General features: G+C 41.8%; 1 protein-coding gene across 1 annotated transcript in view; it reads right to left on the reverse strand.

The window, feature by feature from the left end:
- Positions 1-2,448: 2,448 nt before the first annotated feature.
- Positions 2,449-20,158, reverse strand: part of Atp6v1a (ATPase H+ transporting V1 subunit A) — a 55,294-nt gene continuing 37,584 nt past the window's right edge. Inside the window, exons 13-15 of the mRNA XM_032900224.1 lie at positions 6,038-6,132; positions 4,222-4,393; positions 2,449-2,933 (exon numbers count right to left, since the gene is read on the reverse strand). Coding sequence (XP_032756115.1) covers positions 2,841-2,933; positions 4,222-4,393; positions 6,038-6,132 — 360 coding nt within the window. The 3' untranslated portion in view covers positions 2,449-2,840. The remainder of the gene's footprint in view (positions 2,934-4,221; positions 4,394-6,037; positions 6,133-20,158) is intronic.

Genomic DNA, 20,158 nt, shown 5'->3' on the forward strand with positions numbered 1-20,158 from the left:
CTTGATGTGTCTGTGCAGCCATTTCTAGACATAGTATGTCAACTAAGAAAGGCCAACCCTAAACGTGGTTGACATCATCCAACAGGCTGGGGTCCTGGTGGAACAAAGGCAGGAGGAAGAGACAATTAATGCAAAAGCCTGTCTTCCTGAATGCCTGTTGCTGTTACTCATAGATCCAGACTCCAGCTGCTCCGGCCTTTCCACATGAACTCTGGAGTTCTCCTCAGTCTCTCTTGGACTGGGCACTGACTGTTGAGCATGTAGACGGCCACTGTTGGGCTGTGCAGTTCCAGCCATGCCAGCCAATCTGATAACCCCCATATATATGTGCATCTAGATACCACATCAGAAAGCTACAATGGATGTGAGTAAATTGCTACATTAGATCTAAAATTGTTTGCATTACAACACTTAGTTAAATTGACAAAAACTGGAATGGGCATTACAGATTGTCTCTAGCTCCCTGATAATGGGAAATCATTCTGCAAACTGTATCTCCCAACCGCCCTGTGCTGTGACTGTAGGATGCGGTACAGGCTGTTGTGTATGTGCACAACCCAACTGCAAGATGCAAGTACAGGTACACAGGGAAACACTTTCAGGATATACTGTGACAGTAAATCACAACACAAGGTGCAGTGTTTTCTCAGAGCTCTTGCCCTACTCCCCCGCAAAAAGAATAAAAAGGGAAAGAAAAGTTAATTTAAATCCACTTTTTATTTTTCATAGATTTTAATAATTATACATTACTCTTAACATAAAGATAGTGAAATCTTAAGGATAAGGAGGCAATTTATATAGCCTCTTCTATTCATTGTTCAGGATGGAACTTTCCAAAGGGCATAGGTATGAGATTTAACACTGGAAAAATACATATGAAACTTGTTTAACCGGCTGCACTTAGGACCAGGCACAGCACAATAAATAGAGAACTGCATAATCTTTTAAAAAGACTGCTATATTTTAACACATCCTTACGAAAGAAGCACTATCAGTGAACAATCTGAAACTCTACAGTGTGGGCAGAGGGAAAGTTACCGTGAAAATCTGAGCGTTGTTTCTGTAACTTCTTCACACTCATACATCAACAGTCTCAGAGGGAGGAAGAACGCACATCTCAAATCCAGGACAACAAAACACACTTGGTCAAGTAGTTTCTTGGGATCATTCATTCTGATCACAAGCCTAGGTTGCTGGTAGGTGTAGGCAGACAGGTTTTAAAATCTTTCTCATCTCCACTAGTCAGGGCTTCTGGATACGAAGCCATATTGGAAGCAAACTGATTAAGCAGCACCGTTAATCCACCTCTCAACAAGTCATTGCATAATCCATATCTGATTTAATAGTTTTTAAATTGTTATGTGGAAGAATATCCTTCTTGAATAGCAGTCTACCGTGTAGACATGCACTAGCAAGGATTTACACATTACATCTGAAGTGTATACTATGTCTACCCAAAAGACCATAAGAAATGCACCACCTAATAATTTAAACAACATACCAAGGCTTAAAATAAATACTTTGTTGTTACGCTTGTGTACTTGAGAGTGTTAGCCATGTTCAATCCCCTTCCCCTCCTGAAGAGGTAGCATGGTGCCAGCATTATCACCCCAGAGAGTGAAGAGGGAGCGCGATCTCCAAGCTCTCAGAAGCGAGCCTCATTATGCAAATATGGAATTATTATTTAAACACACCAAAACAGCAAGACAAAAATCGATCTTTTCTTTCTTTTTGTTTTGTCACCAGTTAAATTTAAGAACCTCTTTTGTCTCTATTAACAGATAGGAAGCTGCAGGGACCAGGTACTTTGAGGAGCTTTCTGAGCCAGTGAAAAGAAAACATAAAATATTTCCTGCAACTGGTAAGCTTGCTGTTTTCAGAATGTCAACAAGCAAACACACACGCGACACATGTACCTCGTGAAAACAATGCCGCTCTGGCCCCAAATTCCTCCAGTGCAGGGCTTCCCCCGGCCACACTGCCTGCAGGCACTGCTGCGTGTCCTTGTGGTATTCTAACCCCCACCCTCCCCACTCTGAGAAGCTCATCTGACTAAATATGAGGAAAATGGCTATGATGTGGATCACATTTTCAATGATTTTTAAATTGTACTTAAAAAAAGATTTCCTAGTAATTGAGTATATAAAAGTCCTTGATATTAAATCTCTTAGTGAAATAAAATATGCTTAAACAAGACGATGTCAATTTAAGTTTGACCACCTAGCTCTCTTTTTACTTTCACACTTTCAGAGGGAACTGATTTATCTATTACGTTCAGCCTTGCAAATGTCTGTTAGGAAAACAAAATAGTTCCCAAGTGCACCACAAACAGTCCTGATTGATACTGGGGAAGCTACAAATAATTGGAACATTAATCTTTTGTTTTTTAAATGGAAATACTTCCTGCAAAATGGTTACTCAACAAACACTAAGTTGCAAGTGGTCTAGTTTCCTTACGTACCTGTCCACGGTATGGAGATCTGGCCTTCCATCCCCAATAGAGCACATGCAGTAGTCCTGTTTACAGTTTACTGGAGAGGAGGGAAGGGGTAGTCACCTTACATACAAGTTTACAGAACGTATATGTTACAATGTGTATGTTACACTGTGTATCATATGCACTACATTCACCACTTCAGACAAAGGTCAGGAGCTCCTTCAGACAGCGGAGCACAGGAATGTGTGTTTTATAAGACCTACCAAAGAAACAGCAAAATGAACGAGAACACACGAGGCACTAGTCTCAAAGCTGCACAATATGGAAGCAAAGGGTTGGAGATGAGAAATCCAGGAAAATATACACGTATGAGCTGCGGAAGAGGAGGAGAGAAGTCACAGTTCTAATCTTCCAGGCTACGGAATGCGTTCTGCATGTCTTCAAGAAGCTGTGCGTAGTCGGCCTTGATCTTTGCCTCGCCGTCCTTCACTGGGTCCTGAAAAAGAAAACAGCACAAATTTACCTATGGCGAAGGACTTTCTAGATGTGTGATAGGTTATGTATTAATATGGAGTGACAACTTAAGTCGAGGACACTGGTAAGTCACAGGTAAACCCAACTTTCTTTTATAGTGGGAATGTACAACTGGACTAAAACCAAACCAACATTTCAATTCTGAAGTTTGCCTGCTTTTGACCCACAATGATCAAACCTTAGCGATGTGTAAATTAGTGGGAATCTTGTAGCATCACACGTTAGATGTGTGTATACAACACGTGGAAGTTAAAATTCAGATGAAGTGAAACATGGACAGTAATCTAATACAGCTCATTAACTGGATCCAGGCCACTGAGGTTAGCAGCAAGGGCCATTATCCACTAAGTAACCTTGTGGCTTCTAGACTTGGACCTCTGTTTCTGTAGCATAAATATACCCAAAGCATCATTTTTAATGGATGATTATTATATGTGCTTGTAAATCATGACATGAGAAATAATGAAATGTAATCTAATTCATCAAACACTTTGCCAGTAGCTAAGACAGAGACAAAAATTAGGGTTTATTTTGGATATGATATACTATAATCTTTTTTTAAAAATGCACGTGTGTGTCTGAGTGTATATCTGTATATCATTTGTGTGCAAGAGCCCTTGGGAGTCAGAAAAGGTGCTAGATCCTTGGAATTTCAGGAGCTGTAATCTACCATGTGGGTGGGGTGCTGGGATTGCACACAGGCCCTCTGTAAGGGCAGTAGGTGCTCTAACAGACGACCGCCTCTCAGCCGCACAGAAATGACAATCTTTACCACTGGAGCTCCGAGTGAACAGAGCCTGGAAGGCTGTTTTGGTTTTATGCAGCCTAAGCAGCGTAAGACGAAAGTGCACGGGGCTCAGAGATAGCGCCTTGCTGCCTTTTCAGAGGACCCAAGCTGAGCTCTCAGGACCTCACTGCATGCACGTACCAGCTGCAGGAGTCCAGCACCTACTTCCGGCCTCCACAGTCTCTACACACCTGTGGCACATGTATGTATGACAAATGCACATACATACATAAGTAAATTGAGAATAAATCTTCAACAGAAAAGAAAAATGCAAATTTCATACCTCGAGTTTGGAACTCAAATAGGATAGAAAGGGAAAAAAAGGGAGGAAGGGAGAAAGAGCGAAGGAAAAAAGGAAGGAAGTAGGGAGGAAGGAAGACGGGAGGGAAGGAGTGAGGAAGAGGGTGTGGGAAAGAACAGTTGGTTTCTTACTAACAAAAGCTAGAGTAGAAAGCAAATATACCTTGAATTTCATGGAGGAAAGTTTATAGAGAATCTCCCCCATGTGCTCACGGATAATGGACCATGTGATCTTATTGTCACTCTGGGCGGTGGTCTCCACAGCCCGGCGGGCCATATCATAGAATGAAATCATGTTGGACAGCATCCCCACCGTCTTATAGAATGGACAGAACCTAGGGAAACGAACAACAGGGAGTTAGCAAAACAACCTACAAAGCAAATTCATATCTTCACTACATGGAATCTAGCTATGGATCCCTAGCCATTCGTTTCTGTAGTATACATTCCGCTGCCGTTCACTAGACGATACATAAGGACTGAAACAGTGGGGTAAAGACAGTTAGATGGCGCACAGGGACACGGATAGTACTGAGAGGATGCTGACTATTCTGCTGAGACTGTCAGAAGGCTGGGGCAGCACTGCCGCACTCCAGTGACTAGTCAGCAGTCGGCTCGCACACGCAATTCTGTACGTAGCTCAAATAGTAAAACAACTGAGTAGTGGAGACCCCTTGTGACCAGAGGTAAGGTTTAAGGAATAATAACTAGGGAAGCAGAGAACTGAAAAGTTGCTAAAGTCACCCCGATCTCCCCCGATCCCGCACCCCCATATCTCCCTCCCTCACTTTTTCTCACTGGCAGGGAAGCTGTCATTTCCCTCCATACCCACAGTCCTCTGTTTCCTTTAAGTATACTCATTTTTATGTACCCATACCTTTTAAAAGCATACAGAGACAGACAGACAGACATAGACACACAGACACACACACAAATACTCAATTCCATGTATCTTATTACAATTTTTCTAAAGAATTCTGCCTGTTTTCTTCCTGTAGTGGTTCCATTCAGGACAGAACAGGGTTCTGAGGCTGACACACTGGCCTATTTTTTACTTGCCCTACATTCTGATCAATCCTTCTATTGCTCAGCTTTCATCTTGGGGTCAGCCCTTGCCTTTCATCTTCTCTGCGAGCCTCTGCTGTCCACTGCTGTGAAGCTGTGAATGCCACACTAGCCTCTAGCTGGTCCATGAGCTTCCTAGGATTCTGTCTCCAGCATCCACCTTAAACCATAGGAGGAAGGGACACAAATATGTGCTACTGTGCTTCGTTTTGTGTGGATTTGGGGGACTTAAAACTAGGTACATTGAGCCATTTCCCTAGTGCGCTCTCTCCCTCCCTCCCTCCCTCCCTCCCTCTCTCCCTCTCTTCTTCTTCCTCCATCCCTTCCTCCCTCTTTCTCCCCTTCTCTGTCTCTTTCTTTCTTTCTTTCTTTCTTTTTTTTTTTTAATGGAGTCAAATACGATTAAAGAGAGAAGGCTAGCTTAAGACAAAGGACTCAAATTCTTAATGTTTAAAACAGGTTCTCTTGAAAACGCCCCAGCACTAGTAGAGAATATGCAAACAGAAAAGCATGGGGAAGTGGTGGAAGAAGGTGGCGGGGACACTCAGCAAGATTTCTTTGTAGCAAGAAATTTAGTACTCATGAAATAAGGCAGAGGAAGCACAAAACAAATCCTTAGGCGAGGCCGGTAGAAAGCAGCAGGGAAGAAAGCTGAGGCAGGTGATGCTCCCCCAGGTCTGCACACAAAGCCACAATTCACTCTAATTATAGATGGTTGGGATGAAAATACTGTCAGAATTTGACTACCAAGCAGACTGAGGCAAGGGGCATATTAGATGTCTGCTATGAACATATAAAGTAAGCAATATACTGAACCAGACCGCACGCATATGAGGAAGCTTCACTGTGCAGGTGGCTCTTTGCTAAAACACAACAGAAACTCCTCAAAGAAGGGATCAGGGCGGCGAGCATACCTGTCATAAGGAGTGTACCCATTTTGTTGTAGGAAGTCATCTTTGATAAGTTTTGCTACCTCCAGGGTGATTTTATCTGTCTCTGCTAAAGACGCCTAGGAAAGAAAAGGATACCTTAAGAAATTTACACCATAGCATGGGATCCATGGTAACAATCAATTAGCAAGTATACATCAACGTACAATCACTTATTACTAATAAATACCTTTATGCTTTTTAATAGTGATAAAACGTCACATAAATATGAAATCTAGCATTTAGCAGATAGGCATAGTGGCTCAGGCCTATGATCTCAGTATTTAGTCAGCAGAAGGATTGCTGTGAGTTCGAGGCTAGCCTGGATAGCAAAGTGAGTTTCAGGCAGGTCTGAATTGAACCTCTCCAAGTTCTGCAGTATAAAGCACAATCACATTGCTGTGAGCTCTTTTTAAACTTGTCCCTCTTGCACCCCGAAACCCTAGGCCCACAAACTGCATTGCTCTCCTTCCTAGTTTAGACAACTGACCAGTAAGATCACACACTGTTTGTTCTATGACTAGCTTATTTCCTTTAAAATGCCCTCCACATTTTCAGCGTTGCAGCATATGATACCGCCACACTGAACTTACTAATGACGGTCTGTTCATTCACTAATAAGTAGACATTCAAGTCACTTTCACTCTTGGTTACTGTGGACAATACTGCTGTCAACACAAGTATGCTTTTAATTTTTGAAATTATTTTATGTGTATTTGCCTGCATGTATGTATGCACTGTGTGTGTCTGACTCGCAGAGGTCAGAGGAAAGCCCTGGGTAACTTGGAATTGGAGTTAGGGATGGCTGTAAACCACCACATGAGTGCTCTGAACCACTGAGCCATCTCACTAGCCTGATTACTTTAGAAAAGCATCTATTGTGTATGTGTGTACAGCGGTGTGTGCTCATGTGCACCATGTGTGCACATGGTTCCAGAAGCAGAAGAGGGTGCCAGATGCTCTGGAACTGCAATTACATGACTGTAAGCTGCTGGACGTGGGTTCTCTGCAAGAGCAGTAAGTACTCTTAACTTCCAAACTACTTCTCCAACACCCCCTTTAAATTTAGTTATCTTTATTGTATGTGTATGGTGTTTGGCCTTCAGGTACGTCTGTGTACAGTGTGTGTGCAGTACTTGGCAGAGGACAGAAAAAGGGGCATCAGATCTTCTGGAACTGGAGTTAAAGGCAGCTGTGAGGTGCCGTGTGGATGTTGGGAATTGAATCCAGGTCCTCTGGAGCAGCAGTCAGTACTCTTAACTGCTGAGCCAACTCTCCAGTATCTAAGCTCTACATGCTTTTAACATGTATTTTCTTAGAATCATATTCAATGATTGATTCTATTTCTCCCTTTCCTCCACCACTGCCTTGTCCTCCCCCACCACCCTACCTGTTTTTAAAGTATTTTCTTAATATCCTACACTGTCTATTACTCAAATCCAGTTTTTAAGTCTGCTTGACAGAAATCTAAACAGTTTGCAAAGTTACTTTGTTTTTCACATTACAGGCTGTTTAGAACTATGGTGGACACTAAGTATTCACTTATGCAGTGCTGTTATATTGGTAAGCTAAGTTATAGAGCCTCAATCACTACGTATCACTGCCTCAAATGCTGTTAGCAATCACTGGGCAAACATGAGATAATCCCATTGTCGCTGGGATCACTAACAAGAGGAGAAAGGTGCCAGTCCTAGAGTTAGGGAAGAAGCAAGACTTTCATAGCTTTCTTTTCAAAAAATTTCTTTCATCTCTCTTTCTTCAACCACAGGTAAATCCTTTAAGCATGCATCATGTTTTGCTTTAAATGATACAAAAATGTATATTTTATTTTGTGAAAGAATTTTCATTATTTAAAGCATTCTCTGGTGCTTTGACATGCTGATTTTAAGATCCACCATGCTATTCTTTGCTACATAATTCATTCCTTTCAACCTTGGCAATTTCATTCTGTATGCACATTCTCCATTTTTTTCCAGACAATAGTTTCTCTGGAAACTTTGTAGTTTCTCTGTAGTCTTAGGTATCCTAGAACTCCTTCTGTAGTGCAGGTTAGCTGTGAACTCTCAGAGATCTACCTGCCTCTGCCTCCTGAGTGATTACAGGCAGGTACCACCACTGCCTGGCTGAATCCTCCATTTTTTTTTATATTCTGTCTTTGCCCTCAGTAGAGGGCTCTCCAATTTCATCTCATTTTCTTCCTCTGTATCTCTCTGCTGAAGACTAAGGCTTAGTAGACTGTGTCTAAGGCCACTCCAGATGACACACCCATCAATTGTACGCCAGTCCCAGATCCCACAGTGCTTGGCAATACCCAGATGTACAATGTTTGCCATTCAAACTAGTATAGACTGTTGTATCATTGCTGTTGGAAAGATTCACTATAGGTCTGTAATATTTCTGGTTTCCTTTTTACATCTGTCCGCTCTATCCTTTGGTTATATTTTAGACAGCAGACCATCAATTTTACTAAAAACTTCCTTTATTATATTTATGTTGTGTGTATGAGTGTTTTGCCTGCATATATGTTCAGTATGCCCATGTGTACCCAGTGCCACAGAGGCCAGAAAAGGATAATTGATCCCCTGGAACTGGAATCACAGACAGCTATGTGAGTGCTGGGAACCAAATGTGGATCCTTTGAAAGAGCAGCAAGCGCTCTGGACCACTGAGCCGTCCTCCAGCACCACCACTGCTTTCTCTTGTTACATTAAGGAAAACTGCAGAAGTCCTTGTCTAATCCTACACAAGAGAGAGTCTTAGAAGATTGGTTTTCGTTAACATTTATATATCATGTATCTGTGCATACACACACACTCACACATTTATTTATTTCTATGGGTGTGTGCACATGTGCATGCCATAACACGCACGTGGAAGCTAGAGGACAATCCTCTGCAGTTTCTTTTGCTACCACGTGGGTCCCAGGAATTGAACTCAGGTCATTGGCCTTGGCAGGAGGTGTCTCTATCATAGATTTGCCTTTTCTAAGGCTGCTGCAGAGATGGTTCAGAAATTAAGAACATACACTGTTATTTCACAAGATGGGGATTTGATTCCCACACCACCTCATAATTGACTGCAACTGTTTGAACCTCTAGCTCCCAACACGTGCACTCTCATGTACACATCCACATACAGCCGGTGATGAGCTGCCATGGAGTGCTGGGAACCAAATGTGGATCCTTTGTCAGCATGCGCCTCTTGGCATCCCCAATACTGTCTGGGTTTGGTGTCTGTATATGAGATGGATCCCCCCAGGTGGGGCAGTCTCTGGATGGCCTTTCCTTCAATCTCTGCTCCACACTTTGTCTCTGTATTTACTTCTGTAGTATTTTGTTCCCTCTTCTAAGGTCTGAAGCATCCACGTTTTGGTCTACCTTCTTCTTGAGCTTCATGTGCTTTGTGAATTGTATCTTAGGTATTCTGAGCTTTTTGGGTTTTTTTTTCATTTTCCATTTATCAATGAGTGCATACTATGTGTGTTTTTCTGTGATTGGGTGTTATCTCACTCAGGATGAGATTTTGCAGTTCATTCCATCTGCCTCTGAATTTCATGAAGTCATTGTTTTTGACAGCTGAGTAGTATTCCATTGTGTAAATGTACCACATTTTTGTATCCATTCCTGTGTTGAAGGGCATCTGGGTTCTTTCCAGCTTCTGGCTATTATAAATAAGGCTGCGATGAACATAGTGGAGCACGTGTCCTTGTTATATGTTAGAGCATCTTTTGGGTGTATGCCCAGGAATGGTATAGCTGGGTCCTCAGGTAGTACTATGTCTAATTTTCTGAGGAACCTCCAGATTGATTTCCAGAGTGGTTGTACCAGTCTGCAATCCCACCAACAATGGAGGAGTGTTCCTCTTGCTCCACATCCTTGCCAGCATCTGTTGTCACCTGAGTTTTTTTATCTTAGCCATTCTGACTGGTATGAGGTGGAATCTCAGGGTTGTTTTGATTTGCATTTTCCTGATGACTAAGGATGTTAGGTGCTTCTCAGCCATTCAATATTCCTGAGCTGAGAATTCTTTGTTTAGCTCTGTACCCCATTTTTAAAAGAGGTTATTTAACTCTCTGGAGTCTAACTTCTTGAGTTCTTTGTATATATTGGATATTATCCCTCTATTGGATTTAGGATTGGTAAAGATCTTTTCCCAATCTGTTGGTTGGTTGGAAGCTTTGCAATTTTATGCGGTCCCATTTGTTGATTCTTGATCTTAGAGCATAAGCCATTGGTGTTCTGTTCAAGAAATATTTCCCTGTGCCCATGTGTTTGAGGCTCTTCCCCACTTTCTTTTCTATTAGTTTCAGTGTATCTGGTTTTATGTAGAGGTTCAAGATCCACTTGGACTTGATCTTTGTATGAGGTGATAAGAATGGATCAATTTGCATTCTTCTACATGATGACCGCCAGTTGAACCAGCACCATTCTGTCTTTTTTCCATTGGATGGTTTTAGCTTTTTTGTCAAAGATCAAGTGACCATAGGTGTGTAGGTTCATTTCTGGGTCTTCAATTCTATTCCATTGATCTACCTACCTGTCCCTGTATACCAATACCATGCAGTATTTTTTTTATCACTATTACTCTGTAATACAGCTGGGGGTTAGGGATGGTGATTGTTTCCTTTCATACCTAAAATTTTAACCTATTTGTAGTTTACCTTTGTATGTGGAAATGAGAAGCAACCCAATTTTTTCTTTTTTTTTTTTTTTTTTGGGTTGGGGACCGAACCCAGGGCCTTGTTCTTGTTAGGCAAGCGCTCTACCACTGAGCTAAATCCCCAACCCCGCAACCCAATTTTATTTGCTTCAGACACTTAATAGTTTTCCAGTGCTGGCCCAAACCAACCATACTTTTCTCACTTGCTCTGTGACACATTGTACAGTATCGAGGATCCAGATGTGAAGTCTACCCCTGCTCTGTCTACTGGTATGCTTGTCAGTTATCTTGCCAGTGCTACACTGTTTTTAATACTATAGTTTTCTGTTAATACCTAATAGGAGAACATCCCTTCCTTATTTACTGTTGTTTTATTTTCCTAAGAGTGAATGTCTAGGACAGCAAATGACTACTGATTTACTCAGAAGATTCAGCTACAGTGGGCTGAGATGCAGCTCAGTAATAGAGTTTCGTATGCATGGGGTACAATCTCTAGTGTTGAAATATGAAATCAGCTAGAAATGTGCTTGGTAGTGCACTGACTTTATAGTTCAAACAGAAGTGGTTTGTTATCAAACATGTATTTTAGTGCATATATATGTGTGTGTGAGTGCTCATGTACGTGTGTACACGCTACAGAGGATTGTGGAGGCCAAACAACAACTCTGAAGATTCTGGGGACTGAACCTCAGGTCGCCAGGCTTACACAGCAAGTGGATTACCCGCTGGGCTTCTTTCTGACTCATGGAATACCTGGTTAATCCACTCCAAAGTGTGGACGGACTGTTTTCAGATAGTCTTTTCCTACATTAATTTAAAAATGTTTTTGATAGAAAAATTACATTTTTACTTCGCTCATAGCCTTTTTTTTTTTTTTTTTTAATTTTTTGAGACCCGAGTCTAAAAACATAAGCAGGTTTTACTCTGTAGCTTCTGGCTGGCCTGGAGCTATGTAGACCAAGCTGGCCTCCAACCACCATGCCTCCACAGCCTCTGTCTCCCAAATGCTAGGACTAACAGCATGCCACTATGCTAGCTATGACCTCTAGTTTTCGATGCTATTGAGAACACTGCATGTTAGTATAAAATTTCTCCTGGCTTCTGTTGATCTTGAATCAAGACTACTCATCCAACTCTTACTAATTCTGCTTCTCTGTTATTCTTCTATTCAAGATGAGGACATTTACAAATAATGACATTGTAACTACATGTCATTAGCTAGTTACTTCTTAATGTCAACTTCAAACAAGTTAGAGTCACCTGGGAACCTCAGTTGAAAAACATGACCGTGGGGCATTTTCTTGATAAATGATTGGTGTGCGTGGGCCCATCCCACAGGAATGGTGCAACTCTGGGTGATGGTCCTTAAGCATGGCTTCTGCTTAGCTCCTGCCTCTACATTCCTGCCCTGATTTAGTTCCTGCCCTGACTTCTCTCACTGATGGACAGTTACCTAGAAATATGAGACGAGCTGGGGCCGGACACTTCCGGTGTTTGGCCAGAGTCCCGGACCAGCGGAGGATCCCTGCCTTCAGCAGCTCTCTGCTCCCAGGCCCCCTGGAGGGGAGTTCTCGCCGCCTGGTCGGGCGGGCACTCCTGAGGCAGCAGAGCGGAAGAGACCCTGCTAACGCCGCCCACCCCTGCCCACATCCCTGGCCCAGGAGGAAACTGTATCGGCCTCTGGGTACCCGTGAGAGGAGGGCCCAGGAGCAGCAGATCCACTGCGTCTGAGACACCGCACCTGAAGGACCGACCCGGATAAACAGTTCTCTGCACCCAAATCCCGTGGGAGGGAGAGCTAAACCTTCAGAGAGGCGGACACGCCTGGGAAACCAGAAGAGACTGCACGCTGCACACAGTACTGACCCCAGAGGAAAACAAAAGCTATCTGGAACCCTGGTGCACGGAACCTCCCGGAAGGCGGCGAGATCTTCCTGGCTGCTGAGGCCGTGGAGAGCTCATAGGCAACACCCCTTGAGCAAACTTGAGCCTGGGGACCACAGGTAAGACAAAATTTTCTGCTATAAACGACTTGCCTGGTGAACTCAAGACACAGGCTCACAGGAACAGCTGAAGACCTGTAGAGAAGAAAAACTACGCGCCCGAAAGCAGAACACTCTGTCCCCATAACTGGCTGAAAGAAAACAGGAAAACAGGTCTACAGCACTCCTGAAACACAGGCTTATAAGACAGTCTAGCCACTGTCAGAAATAGCAGAACAAAGTAACACTAGAGATAATCTGATGGCAAAAGGCAAGCGCAGGAACCCAAGCAACAGAAACCAAGACTACATGGCATCATCGGAGCCCAATTCTCCCACCAAAGCAAACACGGAATATCCAAACACACCAGAAAAGCAAGATCTAGTTTCAAAATCATATTTGATCATGATGTTGGAGGACTTCAAGAAAGACATGAAGAACTCCCTTAGAGAAATACAGGAAAACATAAACAAACAAGTAGAAGCCTACAGAGAGGAGTCACAAAAATCCCTGAAAGAATTCCAGGAAAACACAATCAAACAGTTGAAGGAATTAAAAATGGAAATAGAAGCAATCAAGAAAGAACACATGGAAACAACCCTGGATATAGAAAACCAAAAGAAGAGACAAGGAGCTGTAGATACAAGCATCACCAACAGAATACAAGAGATGGAAGAGAGAATCTCAGGAGCAGAAGATTCCATAGAAATCATTGACTCAACTGTCAAAGATAATGTAAAGCGGAAAAAGCTACTGGTCCAAAACATACAGGAAATCCAGGACTCAATGAGAAGATCAAACCTAAGGATAATAGGTATAGAAGAGAGTGAAGACTCCCAGCTCAAAGGACCAGTAAATATCTTCAACAAAATCATAGAAGAAAACTTCCTAACCTAAAAAAAAAAGAGATACCCATAGGCATACAAAAGCCTACAGAACTCCAAATAGATTGGACCAGAAAAAAACACCTCCGTCACATAATAGTCAAAACACCAAGCGCACAAAATAAAGAAAGAATATTAAAAGCAGTAAGGGAAAAAGGTCAAGTAACATATAAAGGCAGACCTATCAGAATCACACCAGACTTTTCGCCAGAAACTATGAAGGCCAGAAGATCCTGGACTGATGTCATACAGACCCTAAGAGAACACAAATGCCAGACCAGGTTACTGTATCCTGCAAAACTCTCAATCAACATAGATGGAGAAACCAAGATATTCCATGACAAAACCAAATTTACACAATATCTTTCTACAAATCCAGCACTACAAAGGATAATAAATGGTAAAGCCCAACATAAGGAGGCAAGCTATACCCTAGAAGAAGCAAGAAACTAAGCGCCTTGGCAACAAAACAAAGAGAAGAAAAGCACACAAACATAACCTCACATCCAAATATGAATACAACAGGAAGCAATAATCACTATTCCTTAATATCTCTCAACATCAATGGCCTCAACTCCCCAATAAAAAGACATAGATTAACAAACTGGATACGCAACGAGGACCCTGCATTCTGCTGCCTACAGGAAACACACCTCAGAGACAAAGACAGACACTACCTCAGAGTGAAAGGCTGGAAAACAACTTTCCAAGCAAATGGTCAGAAGAAGCAAGCTGGAGTAGCCATTCTAATATCAGATAAAATCAATTTTCAACTAAAAGTCATCAAAAAGATAAGGAAGGACACTTCATATTCATCAAAGGAAAAATCCACCAAGATGAACTCTCAATCCTAAATATCTATGCCCCAAATACAAGGGCACCTACATACGTAAAAGAAACCTTACTAAAGCTGAAAACACACATTACACCTCACACAATAATAGTAGGAGATTTCAACACCCCACTCTCATCAATGGACAGATCATGGAAACAGAAATTAAACAGAGACGTAGAAAGACTAAGAGAAGTCATGAGCCAAATGGACTTAACGGATATTTATAGAACGTTCCACCCTAAAGCAAAAGGATATACCTTCTTCTCAGCTCCTCATGGTACTTTCTCCAAAATTGACCATATAATTGGTCAAAAAACAGGCCTCAACAGATACAGAAAGATAGAAATAATCCCAAGCGTCCTATCAGACCACCACAGGCTAACGCTGATCTTCAATAACAATAAGGGAAGAATGCCCACATATACGTGGAAATTGAACAATGCTCTACTCAATGATAACCTGGTCAAGGAAGAAATAAAGAAAGAAATTAAAAACTTTTTAGAATTTAATGAAAATGAAGGTACAAACATACCCAAACTTATGGGACACAATGAAAGCTGTGCTAAGAGGAAAACTCATAGCGCTGAGTGCCTGCAGAAAGAAACAGGAAACAGCATATGTCAGCAGCTTGACAGCACACCTAAAAGCTCTAGAACAAAAAGAAGCAAATACACCCAGGAGGAGTAGAAGGCAGGAAATAATCAAACTCAGAGCTGAAATCAACCAAGTAGAAACAAAAAGGACCATAGAAAGAATCAACAGAACCAAAAGTTGGTTCTTTGAGAAAATCAACAAGATAGATAAACCCTTAGCCAGACTAACGAGAGGACACAGAGAGTGTGTCCAAATTAACAAAATCAGAAATGAAAAGGGAGACATAACTACAGATTCAGAGGAAATTCAAAAAATCATCAGATCTTACTATAAAAGCCTATATTCAACAAAACTTGAAAATCTGCAGGAAATGGACAATTTCCTAGACAGATACCAGGTAAAGTTAAATCAGGAACAGATAAACCAGTTAAACAACCCCATAACTCCTAAGGAAATAGAAGAAGTCATTAAAGGTCTCCCAACCAAAAAGAGCCCAGGTCCAGACGGGTTTAGTGCAGAATTCTATCAGACCTTCATAGAAGACCTCGTACCAATATTATCCAAACTATTCCATAAAATTGAAACAGATGGAGCACTACCGAATTCCTTCTATGAAGCCACAATTACTCTTATACCTAAACCACACAAAGACCCAACAAAGAAAGAGAACTTCAGACCAATTTCCCTTATGAATATCGATGCAAAAATACTCAATAAAATTCTGGCAAACCGAATCCAAGAGCACATCAAAACAATCATTCACCATGATCAAGTAGGCTTCATCCCAGGCATGCAGGATGGTTTAATACGGAAAACCATCAACGTGATCCATTATATAAACAAACTGAAAGAACAAAACCACATGATCATTTCATTAGATGCTGAGAAAGCATTTGACAAAATTCAACACCCTTCATGATAAAAGTCCTGGAAAGAATAGGAATTCAAGGCCCATACCTAAACATAGTAAAAGCCATATACAGCAAACCAGTTGCTAACATTAAACTAAATGGAGAGAAACTTGAAGCAATCCCACTAAAATCAGGGACTAGACAAGGCTGCCCACTCTCTCCCTACTTATTCAATATAGTTCTTGAAGTTCTAGCCAGAGCAATCAGACAACAAAAGGAGGTCAAGGGGATACAGATCGGAAAAGAAGAAGTCAAAATATCACTATTTGCAGATGATATGATAGTATATTTAAGTGATCCCAAAAGTTCCACCAGAGAACTACTAAAGCTGATAAACAACTTCAGCAAAGTGGCTGGGTATAAAATTAACTCAAATAAATCAGTAGCCTTCCTCTACACAAAAGAGAAACAAGCCGAGAAAGAAATTAGGGAAACGACACCCTTCATAATAGATCCAAATAATATAAAGTACCTCGGTGTGACTTTAACCAAGCAAGGGAAAGATCTGTACAATAAGAACTTCAAGACTCTGAAGAAAGAAATTGAAGAAGATCTCAGAAGATGGAAAGATCTCCCATGCTCATGGATTGGCAGGATTAATATAGTAAAATAGCCATTTTACCAAAAGCGATCTACAGATTCAATGCAATCCCCATCAAAATACCAATCCAATTCTTCAAAGAGTTAGACAGAACAATTTGCAAATTCATCTGGAATAACAAAAACCCAGGATAGCTCAAAACTATCCTCAACAATAAAAGGACTTCAGGGGGGAATCACTATCCCAGATCTCAAGCAGTATTACAGAGCAATAGTGATAAAAACTGCATGGTATTGGTACAGAGACAGACAGATAGACCAATGGAACAGAATTGAAGACCCAGAAATGAACCCACACACCTATGGGCACTTGATTTTTGACAAAGGAGCCAAAACCATCCAATGGAAAAAAGATAGCATTTTCAGCAAATGGTGCTGGTTCAACTGGAGGTCAACATGTAGAAGAATGCAGATCGATCCATGCTTATCACCCTGTACAAAGCTTAAGTCCAAGTGGATCAAGGACCTCCACATCAAACCAGATACACTCAAACTAATAGAAGAAAAACTAGGGAAGCATTTGAACACATGGGCACTGGAAAAAAATTTCCTGAACAAAACACCCATGGCTTATGCTCTAAGATCAAGAATCGACAAATGGGATCTCATAAAACTGCAAAGCTTCTGTAAGGCAAAGGACACTGTGGTTAGGACAAAACGGCAACCAACAGATTGGGAAAAGATCTTTACCAATCCTACAACAGATAGAGGGCTTATATCCAAAATATACAAAGAACTGAAGAAGTTAGACCGCAGGGAGGCAAATAACCCTATTAAAAAATGGGGTTCAGAGCTAAACAGAGAATTCACAGCTGAGGAATGCCGAATGGCTGAGAAACACCTAAAGAAATGTTCAACATCGTTAGTCATAAGGGAAATGCAAATCAAAACAACCCCGAGATTTCACCTCACACCAGTGAGAATGGCTAAGATCAAAAACTCAGGTGACAGCAAATGCTGGCGAGGATGTGGAGAAAGGGGAACACTCCTCCATTGTTGGTGGGGTTGCAGACTGCTACAACCATTCTGGAAATCAGTCTGGAGGTTCCTCAGAAAATTGGACATTGAACTGCCTGAGGATCCAGCTATACCTCTCCTGGGCATATACCCAAAAGATGCCCCAACATATAAAAAAGACACGTGCTCCACTATGTTCATCGTGAGCCTTATTTATAATAGCCAGAAGCTGGAAAGAACCAGATGCCCTTCAACAGAGGAATGGATACAGAAAATGTGGTACATCTACACAATGGAATATTACTCAGCTATCAAAAACAATGACTTTGTGAAAAGTAGGCAAATGGTTGGAACTGGAAACTATCATCCTGAGTGAGCTAACCCAATCACAGAAAGACATACATGGTATGTACTCATTGATAAGTGGCTATTAGCCCAAATGCTTGAATTACCCTAGATGCCTAGAACAAATGAAACTCAAGACGGATGATCAAAATGTGAATGCAGATCGCTCCTGAGAGACACAGCCAGGATACAGCAAATACAGAGGCGTATGCCAGCAGGAAACCACTGAACTGAGAACAGGACCCCTGTTGAAGGAATCAGAGAAAGAACTGGAAGAGCTTGAAGGAGCTCGAGACCCCATATGTACAGCAATGCCAACCAACCAGAGCTTCCAGGGACTAAGCCACTACCCAAAGACTATACATGGACTGACCCTGGACTCTGACCTCGTAGGTTGCAATGAATATCCTAGTAAGAGCACCAGTGGAAGGGGAAGCCCTGGGTCCTGCTAAGACTGAACCCCTAGTGAACTAGACTGTTGGGGAGAGGGCAGCAATGGGGGAGGGTTGGAGGAACACCCATAAGGAAGGGGGGGGGGGGATGTTTGCCGAAACCAGGAAAGGAATAACACTCGAAAATGTATATAAGAAATACTCAAGTTAATAATAATAAAAAAAAAAAAAAAAAAAAAGAAATATGAGACGAAATAAACCATTGCTCTCCAAGTTGCTTTTGTTCATGGGCTTTATCACAGCAATAGAAACTCTAAGAATATTTCTTAATTGAATGAAAAAATTTCATTATTTAGGACTTCCATATTCAACTGAACAGTGATAGTAAGCATTCTAGTTGCAATCTGGGTGAAATGTCTCTGCCCTGTTTTAGGGAAAAGATTCCCATTTCAGTATATTAGTGATGTTTCCTTTACTGTATGTAGCGTGCATGTGACTATGCAAATGTACACACCCATGTGGGGCAGAGGAGGACATTGTGTTTCCTCCTCTATCACGTTCCCATATTCCCTTGAGAAACAGTTCTCATTGAACTAGAAGCTTGCCATTTTGGCTAGGTTAGGTAGCCAGTGACCCTCGGAACCTGCTTTTGTCCCTCAATGTCAGTTATAGGTGTGCGGCCGTCCTTGGCTCTCTGCATGGGTGTTGGGGAACTGAACTTAAGTAAGTACTTCAGTTGCACAGCAAGTGTTTTATCCACTGAGCTATCTCCTCTGCTAATGTTTTTTAGTATTTATTTCAATTTTTATTCATGTGTATGCTTCTATGTCTGCTATGTGTATGTGGGGACATGCAGGTCAGAAAATGGCGTCAGATTTCTGAGAACTGTAGTTAAGGGTGGTGAGTAGCAAAACATGGGTGCTGGGAACTGTGTCCAAGTCCACTGTGAGAGCAGTGAGTGTCTTAAGCAGCTGTCCAGCCTTCTTGCTCCCATGTTTTATTTAGGACAGTGTCTTGTTATATTACTTGGGCTACTATAAAATCCTGGGCTCAGGATTACAGCTTTCCATTCCATGTCCCCAGAAGCTGTACAATACAGGCACGTGCTTCCATGAGATTGGCATATTATTTTTTTACAGAGTTACAAAGGTTTTCTATTCCTTGCTTTGTAAGAGATTTCTAAAATTAGAACAGCAAACTTCAAATATTGTTTACATACTGGTTGAGGTATCATTTTCCTACATTTATTATTTATTATGTTTTCCATATGGATGCACATGTGCATGTGTGCAGGTGGTGCCTGTGTGTATGCATGTGGAAGCCAGAGGCTGATGTTAGATGTCTTGCTCAATTGTTCTCCACTGAACTTGCTTGGGATTTCCCAGCAGAGGGTGGCCCAACAAGCCCCAGGGATCCCCCTGCCTCCCTCCACACTGCTGGAATTATATATACTCACCAGCGCATGTGGCTTTTCATACAGGGGTTCTGATCTGGACTCAGGTGCCCGTGGCCGTGCAGCATGCACCTCACTGAGTCAGCTCCCCTGCTCCTCATGACACATTCCTGGGTCACACTTGCTACACTCTGCCTGTTCATGATGAATTGTATGTGTATGCCCTACTGTGTCTCATAAGTGAATATTTAATATTTAATATGTTCGCTATCTAACAACATTATCCTAGTTAGAAAACACTAGGAGGTTGCTTTATCAGATGTAATAACATAACAGGCTGTGGCGTGGGGGCACACCCCTGTCATCCTGCACTTGGGAGGGACAGACAGGACTGTGAAGCTAGCTTGGACTACACATTCCAAAAGAGGGAGGGGTGGGAGAGAAATACTAAGTCCTGGCTAGTTCTCTATACAACCTGAGGAATCATTCAATTATGAGATTTACAGTGACTAAACTTACTTACACTGTCTTCCTCTGGACTATCCAGATCTAGG

Source organism: Rattus rattus, chromosome 4 (assembly GCF_011064425.1).
Source record: "Rattus rattus isolate New Zealand chromosome 4, Rrattus_CSIRO_v1, whole genome shotgun sequence".
Lineage (NCBI taxonomy): Eukaryota > Metazoa > Chordata > Mammalia > Rodentia > Muridae > Rattus > Rattus rattus.